Consider the following 10,720-nt stretch of genomic DNA (forward strand, 5'->3'; position numbering starts at 1 on the left):
GGAGTGCAGTGGCACAGTCTCAGCTCACGGCAACCTCCGCCCCCTGGGTTCAAGCGATTCTCCTGCCTCAGCCTCCTGAGTAGCTGGGATTATAGGTGTATGCCACCACGCCTAGCTAATTTTTGTATTTTTAGCAGAGATGGGGTTTCACCATGTTGGTCAGGCTGGCCTAAAACTCCTGACCTCGTGATCCGCCTGCCTTGGCCTCCCAAAGTGCTGGAATTACAGGTGTGAGCCACCTCCCTCAACCAAGAGCTCATCTTCTAAAAAGTGAGAAAAATAGAAATAGCTGCAAAACACCCTTATATTTCTGTATCTGAAGAAATTGTTCTTCACTGCTTTTAAGAGTAAGCCAGGCTTTTCTTTCTTGAGTACACCCTCACACGAACGTGAGCATAGATAGGATGGACTGCCCTCTAGACTCTTCCCTCAATGTCTAATTTTTTTCTTCCTTTTTTTTTTTTGTTTGTTGTGGTAAACACATAACAAAATTTACTATCTTAACCATTTTAAAGGTACAGTTCAGGAGTGTTAAGTCTATTCACATTGCTGTGCAGCAGATCTCCAGAATTTTTCATATTGCGTATCTGAAATTCTATACCCATTAAACAATTCCTCTTTCCCCCCTTTCTTCAGCCTCTGATAACCAGCATTCTACTTTCTGATTCTATGAGTTTGATTACTTTCAAGACCTCATTTAATTAGGGTCATATAATGTTTGTCTTTTTGTGATTGGCTTAATTTATTTCTTGATTGAGTCACACAGATAAAGAATTGTCCTTATATTCTCAGAGTCACTAAGCTTTGATTCTAAAGCTTTGATTTCATCATTAGAGAAATGCAAGTCAAAACCACAGTGAGCTTTCGTCTCACACCAGTCAGAATGGCTGTCGTTAAAACATCACAAAATAACAGATGCTGGTGAGGTTGTGGAGAAGAGGGAATGCTTATGCGTTGCTGGTGGGAATGTAAATTAGTTTAGCCATTGTGGGAAGCAATGTGGCAATTCCACAAAGAACTAAAAACAGAATTACCATTTGCCCTGGCAATCCCAGTATTGAGTCTATACCCAAAGGAATATAAATCATTCAACCATGAAGACATACACACATGTTCATTGCAGCAATATTCATAATAGCAAAGACATGGAATCAGCCTAAATGCCCATCAATAGAGGACTGAGGAAAGAAAATGATACCGGTACATATATACCATAGACTAGTACGCAGCCATAAAAAAGAATGAGATCATCATGTCCTTTGCAGCCACATGGATGGAGCTGGAGGCTATTATCTTAAGCAAACTAACACAAGAACAGAAAACCAAATACTGCGTGTTCTCACTTATAAGTGGGAGCTAAACGATGTGAACACATGGAACAAAGAGATAACAACAGACACTGAGGCCTCCTTAAGGGTGGGGATGGTGGGAGAAGGGAAAGGATCAGAAAAAATACCTACTGGGTAGTGGAATAATCTGTACACCGAACCCCTGTGACATGAGTTTACTTGTGTAACAAAACTGCATATGTACCCCTGAACCTAAAATGAAAGTCAAAAAACATACTGAAAACTTCATCCATTTTACAGATGAGTAAAGTCAGACAACAAGAGGTTGCCTACACTTAGTGAAAAATCCTAGGAAGATCTGTCATTTCTTATCCGTTTCATTTTTAGGTCCATCTGATTACTAACAACTCAGATGCCAAATAAACATAATATTTAGAAATGCCACTTAGATTAAGCTACTGCTGATGTGGATCCTATTTTCTGCAGACCATTTTTACATATCTGCAGTAAAGAGAGTTTAAATTATATTTTTTCCAGTAAGATTTATTTTTGTCAATATCTGCTAAGATAGGATAAGCTGACATATAGAGTTTTTGTTAAAAACCTTACGGCAGAAGTTAAAGTTGGGATTGGCAGGGCATTTTTTCTGCAGAGGGCCAGACAATAAATGTTTGGGGCTTTGTGGTCCATACAGTGTCTATTGCAGTGATTCAGTTCTGCTGCTTTAGTGTGAAAACAGAGCATGGCTGTGTCCCATTGAAACTTTATTTACAAAATCAGACAGTGGACCAGATTTGACTTGCAGGCCATAGTTTGCAACCCCCGGTAATAAAGTATTGGATCACCATTCCCAGTTTTCAGTCCGTAGCAACCTAGCTTGCCTTCTTTCATATACAATTGTAGTTGTTTATGGTGATGGTGGTGGTCACTAAGAACATAAGGTAAATCAAATTTATCTGTTGACATAATTTTAGAGTTTTTTTCTAGACAGCGTAGAAGGATTAAGATATAAAAAACACTTAAGAAAATAGCATGTTTGAAGTACATCTTCAAAAAGAAGACTGAAAATTTTTCTGAGTACGGGTAATTTTTTTCTAAAGGAAAACAGCTTTGTTCTTATTATAAAGATAAGACATAAAGAAGAAATTAAAAATAAGCCCACATCTTCATTTTTCTTGGTTTGCAATCAGATACGCCTCAAAGGATACTTTTAAAGAGAAAGGCTATTTCTAACAGAGGAATGCTTTCCTATCACCCTGTATCAGAGACTGCGTGTTTCAGTGAGCCATCATGGCTCCTGCTCCGCCTAAGGCTTGAGCAGTTTCTTATGGATGGCTCTCACCTGCACGTTTCTAGTCGACAGGAGGTGGCAGTAGAGAGCTAGGCCCACCCTTGCCCATGGTTTGGGCAGATTGGAAATCTGCATGGTAGCTCTTGGAGTGTTAGGATTATGACTCAAGAAATAACTTTCATAGTCAACAGAAATAGGGTAGGCATTATTCGTATCCCCAAGTATAATGTTGTTAGCACTTACTGAACACTTACTAGAGTTTTATCTCCTGTAAATAGAATTATTTTTATCTGAAAGAGAAGAAATTGGGTTTCAAAGAGAGTTTCAGTAACTTTACTAATGTTTCTTAGCTAGTGGCGGCAGTTAAGGGATTCAAACCCAGGCAGTCTCTGTAGAAGCCCACATAGATAGCTGCTGTGCCGGACTGTCTAATGCAGAGACTGCCTAGGTTTGTCCTTGATGTGCTAGAAGGATGATATTTTAAAAAATTTGGTTCCATATGCACATGATAAAAATTTAAATTGTACGGAACAGTAACGTGAAAGTATAAAATATCCTTCTCATCCAAGTATCCTGTTCTTTAATACCTTGTTCCAGAGGCAGCCAGTCTTCTTTTGTATCCACCCTGAGATATCCTTGTAGGGCTAAACCTGTATTATGGGTAGAAGGATTGGTTTTTATAACCCATTTGAGCTTGACTTCCAGCCTGTTGTCCGTGATACTTTTCTAGGCTCTTTGGATTAGGTCGGAGGACAGTGCTGTTGGTGAGATCTTCAGCAGCCAAGTCACTAAATGTTATTCATATTTTTTATTTGCTTTCAACTTTACTTAAAAGAGTCTGAATTCCTGTCACCTCTTACTTCCTTCATTTAAACACACAGTCAGAGTTCATAAGGTTGAGTGAAAGCCTTGAACCCATAATACGCTTAGGTTTTAAATATGAGACACACACAGATTGTCTTATATTCTGAATACCTCATTAACTGATTAGTAGAATGACCTGTGTCACCCAGGGATACGAGGAGAAGGGTTACCTTACATGGTGTTGGTACTTATTTCCAGTGCTTTTATGATAAATACGGTCCCTATATTCTGGTGCAAATGTTAGCATCTGTGTTAAAAGAAAGAATTTTACAGTAACACTGCGAATGTGGTCAGTTATGATAACCATGTCTTTAATGATGGTTCTTACTACAGTGTGTTTGATTCAGTGTGAATATTCCTAGATGGCTAAGATATGTTGTGACCACTCATAGCAGAAAGAGTGAAGGTGTGTTTACAATGTAGTTTCTAAAAACTAGCAGTCTGTATCAGGCGGCTTAGTTAACTCCTCCTCCAGCATGTTATAGATTTGCAGGGAAGCGTATTTTTAAAAAACCCAATTTTTATATATAATCAGAAGTTGAATATATTTTATTATTGCAGTCATGTAAATGGTTTTGTTTATTACCTTGTATGTGCTGTACTGTTTTATGTGAAGAGTGATTCAAGGATGTTGTGCTTCAATCTGTTCTTTCTAAGGCTATCATAATGAGTTCAAAGCATATGGTATTGATTTTTGACAGTTCCGCCTCAAGAGCTATCATGAGTTATTGGTTTTGTATTTTATTTTAGGATTTCAGCCTCTTCATGTTTTAGAAGCGTGTTTGATGGAAGTGCCTGTGTCTCTGTGTAATCAGCCATGTGGCCTAAGGAGTAGGCATGCAGCAGTTGATTAAGTTGACATTTGGTATTAATAGCTTAGAGACTCTTTACATCATAATGTGTTTATCCATTCTAGATTTTAGGTGAAGGCAATTTTGACTGATGTTTCATAGCTAATAAGTATTAGTGCTGGATTCAGAACCGGGCAGCCTGGCTAGAATCCTACACACTTAACCCCTCTCCTCTACTGCTTCCAAGATGCTTGGCCTTGTTGTGTTCCCTCCATTCCTTGGCTGAATCTCATTTGCATCTTTTGACAGTAGGAGCCCTGTATGTTGTGAAGTCATTGTCCATCTGGAACAGCAGGCCCTCAGCTTCATCTCTTATGAGCTGAGTCTCTTATAAGTTGAATGACTTTAGGGAGTAATTTGAGCTCTCTGAGCATCAGTTTATTCTTCTATGAAATGGGGATAATAGTTCCCACCCTCTTGCCTCCCTAGGTAGATGCATTGACTAGCTGCTTTTATTCATCCTTCTCTTTCCAGGACGTGGCATTCTTGCCTGACACATTGTAGGCACTTTACAAATGTTATTTCTGTGCTCTTCTTCTCTTCCAGAAGCAAGACTTAGGTTGAGAGTTAGGTGTCTCATGGGACACCTAAATTTGCTAATCTGCATTCTATAACTTCACTCTCCCCTGGTTTTCTCCCCCGCTCTTTGGCTCTGCTGAATCCTGTTGCTGAGAGAACATGTAAGAGCCAGTTCTAAGGTAAAGTTGTAAAAGCTCTGGTCAAAAAAATACTTGAGGTATTGGAGAAACTATACCCCCTTTCTCTGCTACCTGATTGAAGAAATGGTACCTGAGATTTCTTTTAAAAGAAAAAATTGAAAGTTACCCTAATGAACAGAATTGTCATGAACAGATGCGTTGCATTATCTAATACAGTTTTCATGAGCAGTTCCATTTTACACATGAGAAAACAAATGGAAGCACAGAGATTGCAGTGGCTTGCCCGTGATCACACAGTGAAGAAATCGCCTAATCACCACACCAGCCTGCCTCCAGGGGGCACTGCTGTTTCAGAGCCAACACCAAATGAAAAGACAGAAGATGTTTTTGAGTGTATAAATGCAGTGTGCGGGGCTGGGTGAGTTTTCCAAAGGTTAGCTCTGCAGTTTTGGAATGCAAGATCACATTAGAAAGCTAGCGAAGCCTGGAGAAAAACACTCAACAAATCATGACTCCTCAGAACAACCTTACGACGTCCAGAGAGCTCTTTTCTGAACACCATGTTGCAATCCTGATGCAGCCAGGGCTCTTTGGCTCTGCTGGTCACATTCTGGGCTAGTGGGCGCCTGTGAAGCAAGTGCATACAGAATTAAACAGAATCAGAGCAGGTTGGCTCTAGCACGTTGCACTGTCAGTGGACGCTATTAATGAGCCCTTGGTGATTTGAAAATAGAGTCATGCCAGTGGCATATGAGGAACTGTGCATGGACTCAGGCTCTTCTGTCTCCCCTACTGAATTCTGACCTTGTGGTGTGTGAAGGTGGCTCTGGCATCTACCTCTATTAGAGAGACCAGTGTGTGTGAGGGAAGCTTGTTGGACCTGTGCATGATTTTCAAGCCTCACTGAGCCATCACCTTTGAGGGAGAAAAGCGTCCAGCATAGTGTTCCCAAAGTGTGAGGAGCCCCGGGTTGTGTGTGGGGTGGGCGATGCCTGTGGGGATGGTGGTAAGGCACAGGAAGAGCTTCAAGGGTGGCAATAAATAAAGTCAAGCAAAGAGTACACGATGTGTAAGTTTTAAACACTTGGATTCACCAAGTAGCAGAAGTGGGAGCAGACCAGGAAGAGTATCTTAAGGACCTGAGGCCAGGAGCAAGCTGCCATCCCCGTGGTTGAAGGGAGCAGCAGGAACAATGCTGTGGGCACGGCTCCAACAGCAATACCCCATGTACCATGTAAGGACCTCCACGTGGGAAGGGCCATTTCGGAAACTTGGTTACCTGGGAATCCAAAAACATTCTCCTCTTGCTTCACAAGTGTAGAACTCATTTTGAACAAGCATCCATACAAAGTTGTGTTTTTATTATTTTATTTTATTTTTTGCCTCTTTGAGCCAAACTTATGTACTTTGGAATTATTAAAATAGGGGATGTCATTCTGGGATTGATCCATTCTGTGGCAAAACACTCGTTTTTCAGGGTTTCTTTGGCCTAAAATTCTATTAAAAGCCAAGCATGAAAGATGACTTGTACAAAATTATGGCCCCCAAAGAAATTTTCTGTCTGGTGGGGCAGACAAGAGACATGTACCATCAACTGTGGCACAAGGTAGACTTCAGTGAGAGCTGTGATCAAAGTACAGGAGTAACAAGGAAAGAGGGAGAAAGATTAACTCTCGCTCAGGGGATTTGAGAATGTTGTTTTCTTATCTCTGTTTCATTTCTTCATTCTTTTCCTGCAGCTGCCTAAATGTGGATGTTCCAAAATTCTGCCTTTTCTTTCTTGTGTGTTGACTCTGGTGGAAATCCTAACAATTCTCCTGGCTTCTCTTTTGGCCTCTGCCTTTTTTATTTTTTACTGTGGTAAATACATATAATGTGAGATCTACTGTCTTAAAAATTGTAAGTGTCTGGGAAAGTATGGTTAACTGTAAGCATAGTTGTGCAGCAGATCTCTGGAACTTTTTCATCTTGTACAAATGAAACTGTACCCATTGAACGGTGACTCCCTGTCTCCCCATTTCTCCTGCCCCTGGCAACCATCATTCTACTTTCTGTTTCTAAGAGTTTGACTACTCTAGGTACCTCATGTACGTGGCATCATACACTGTTTGTCTTTTTGTGAGGACTTACTTCACTTGACATAATATCCTCATGTTAGTGGCATCACATGGTGTTTGTCTCTTTGTGACTGACTCATTTCACTTGGTGTAATATCCTCAAGGCTCATCCGTGTGTTGCGTATTGCAGAATTTTCTTCTTTGATATGGCTGAATAATATTCCATTGAATGTATGTACCACATTTTGTTTGTTCATTCATTCATTGATGCATACTTAGGTTGTTTCCACATCTTGGCTGTTGTGAATAATGCTGCAGTGAATACGGGAGTGCAAATATCTCTTCAGGACCCCGGCTTCAATCCTTTTGGATAAATACCCAGAAGTGGGATTGCTGGGCCATGCGGTAGTTCTATTTTTAATTTTTTGAGGAACCCGTATACTCTTTTCTGTAACGGCTGAACTATTTTACATCCCTACCAGCAGCATACAAGAGTTCTAATTTCTCCACATCCTTGCCAACATTTGTGGTTTTCTGTGTTTTGGAAATTGGACATCCTCGTGAGTGTGCAGTAATATTTCATTGAAGTTTTGATTTGTGTTTCCCTGATGATTAGTGATGTTGAGTATATTTTCATATGCCCGTTGGCCATTTTTATGTCTTCTTTAGAGAAATGTCTGTTTAAGTCTTTTGCCCAGTTTTTAATTGGGTTGTTTTTTTGCTATTGTGTTCTAGGAAGTCTTTGAGACTTTGACCCCAAATCTCCATGCCCTTACCTAATGAACTCTACCCTCATGTCTTCTGCTACTCCTCAGTTTGATCCTTCTGTACCAGCACGTAAACTTCTCCCCACTGCCCTACTCCCTCGCTCAGCTCTTGCCACCCTCCTTTTGGTTTCTGAAAGATATTTAGACCCAACTCTGACACATCTTAAAAATCCAGGTCAAGTTGAGTTTTCTGTGAATTCTTCACTGACCACCCAGCGTTTGCTCTCCCTCTGCTGAGGTCTCTAGTATTTGTCTCTGTTGCTTTTGGGGCATTTGGCAGGGACTACTGTCGTGCATTGAAATGGATATTACATGTGGGTATATTTTGTATTAACTGAACTACCACCTTGTGAAGGGAAGCGATTGTGTGTCCTCCAGAGGATCTTATAGAGCCCTTGCCATACTGTAAAGAGGCAGGAATCCTTAGAAAGGTGTGTGCGTGTGTGTTCTAGGTATAGAAGACAGAACTGAACTTCAAGCCTGATGGTGCTCTGGCAACAGAAAGAGGACACGAGGGACTAAAGTCCAAATGCACAGGCCACTGTCAATCCTAAGAGGGACAAATGGGCTGGACGGGGACAGGGAGGAAAGACAAAGGTCAGTGACCAAGACCTTTTTAGCAAGTTGGGATTGGAATAGACGAGCAGGTTTACAGGGGAAGGTCATTACTGTAATCTGAGGCATGCTTTGCTGGATTTTGGCAGGAAGGGGGTGACCAGGTGTGTGCTGGGAGCCAGAGAGAAGCTGAGTCCACCTCACAGTTCTGCAGGTAGTCAGAACATCTGCTGATAGCAGAGACCAGCTGAGCTGGCAATCTGATCTTCTCTACCCTGAACACCATGTTCTGGAGAATTCATGACTTCCAACCCTGGTGTATCTTGCCAGCAATGCCATGTGGATGATTAGTCCACGACTAAGCTGTAGGTCACCCAGAAACCCCCAGGACAGCTGTCAGGAGGCCAGGGCTCGGTACAAGGAGGCCACAGGGCAGACTACTGGGTTGGACATGTGATGTGGCTCTTGTGCTGACACTGGTACCCCATGCTCCTTGCCAGAGGCTGGAGGACCATTCCTTCATGGAGGTCCTTCACCTAGTGACCTTTATTGCTGTCTTCCTGGGAGTCCCCATACACCCTTCCTGTAGTTGGGTTCCTGTAGCCTCCAGGACCCTGCCTCCCACCTTGAGCTCCAGCATTCTGTCCTTATAATGTCATAGCCAGTTCTGGTCTTTGTGTTACTTGAGAGGGTTCTAGCCAGAGGACTAGATGTGGGTCCCCATCTTGTACCTTTGGAATGTCCCTGAGTAGGTCAAAGCCTGCTCTCACAGTCTTAGGAAGCCCGGCAGCCTGGCCTCGCCTCTCCAATGGGAAGGGAGAGGAGGAGGGAGTAGGCTGTCTGAACTGCTTGGTACACCTAACAGCAGTCTCTTTCTGCTCACTGACCCTGAGAACAGCTCTGTCCTTTTGGTTCCTCCTTGATCCTCTCTCGCCCTCCAACTGTCATTATCCTGGGGCATTGATTTCCAAACCTGACAGGTATGGAGAATCACCAGGATGCTCGAAAAAAGAAGGCCCTATCTGGAGATTCTCTTTATTTAACTAATTATGAATGGGGTCTGGGAATCTGGCACTTTTGTACAGATGTATGTGAAAAATCTGTTGGAAGGATGAATAAGAGACTTACTGAGTTGCTGAGTAAGTTTTATTTCCTTTTTTGCTTTTTGGATATGAATGGTCATACATTGTTTTTAGAAATCAGAGGAAGAATAGATGTCATTGCAAAACAAAGAACACATCCTGAAGTGATCTTTCAGAAACGTTAATCCTCTAAATTTGTCCTCTTTTCTGCAGGGGGACTGGATCTCATCTTCATGCCAGGCCTTGGGTTTGACAAACATGGCAACCGACTGGGAAGGGGCAAGGGCTACTATGATGCCTACCTGAAGCGCTGTTTGCAGCATCAGGAAGTGAAGCCCTACACCCTGGCGCTGGCTTTCAAAGAACAGATTTGCCTCCAGGTCCCGGTGAATGAAAATGACATGAAGGTAGATGAAGTCCTTTACGAAGACTCCTCAGCATCTTAAATCTGGATAATTACAGCCAAATAATTAGTGTTTTATACGAGAGTAAAGCAAATTATGTCTATTTTTCCCTTGTCAAAAATTAAAATTGTAATTATAAAATACCTTATATAAAACTGTCTTTAAAAACAAATAGAAGTGTGAATAGTAGACTATTAATGAAAATGGAGGCTGTCATCCTAACATTTTCAACTTAACATCCTGGTGTTCATGTGACAAGTTGATCTGTCTGCTTTGCAATTTAGGTTAAATATTTATGAGGAACTATGCTCCCACTGAGTGCAAGAGGAAGGTAAAATCACTGGAAGTGGACACTGTATTTCATTATGTCCTGTTGTGACCTGGTCAGTCTCTGGCAGGCACATGGAGACTTGGGGACTATTAATTGATTTGTTGGTATTTGTCTGGATACAGAATTTCCTAAGGATATCATCTGACTTCATCATGACTTCCTTTACTCAGTCTTGAATTTTATGTTGGACACTTTGTAGGTTTTGGTGGTGAGTGGAGGGAAACCTTTTATGATGTAAATACTTCCACTCCACTGATGGGTTACTGTCACTGCATTGTCAGCTCCTGATGAATTTAAGATCTGCTGTTTTATTAGTTAGAAGTTATTTCTGTTTACTCATGGCTTCTGCTTTGAAAATGAAGTTTGCTGTAGGTTGAAAGTTGGCAGATGGCAACACAGCTAGGGAGCAATCATTTTGTTGTGGGGAGGATTTGGTCATCCCCAGAAACCCCGGAGTCTCAAGAGTCATGGCTCTCTTACACCCCATTGTCCATCCTGTCACCAAGTCTTGTTGATTTTGCCTCTGAAATGCCTCTTAAATCTATATTCTCCTTTAGAGTGTCAGCTCGC

General features: G+C 41.6%; 1 protein-coding gene across 3 annotated transcripts in view; it reads left to right on the forward strand.

The window, feature by feature from the left end:
- MTHFS (methenyltetrahydrofolate synthetase) overlaps window positions 1-10,055 on the forward strand; it is a 26,966-nt gene extending 16,911 nt beyond the window's left edge. For all 3 annotated transcript variants that reach the window (XM_017509204.2, XM_017509202.2, XM_017509203.2), the window contains exon 3: window positions 9,629-10,055. In XM_017509204.2, coding sequence (XP_017364693.1) covers window positions 9,629-9,861 — 233 coding nt within the window. In that variant the 3' untranslated portion in view covers window positions 9,862-10,055. The remainder of the gene's footprint in view (window positions 1-9,628) is intronic.
- Window positions 10,056-10,720: the final 665 nt, after the last annotated feature.

This window comes from Cebus imitator, unplaced genomic scaffold, assembly GCF_001604975.1.
Source record: "Cebus imitator isolate Cc_AM_T3 unplaced genomic scaffold, Cebus_imitator-1.0 Scaffold410, whole genome shotgun sequence".
Classification (NCBI taxonomy): Eukaryota; Metazoa; Chordata; class Mammalia; order Primates; family Cebidae; genus Cebus; species Cebus imitator.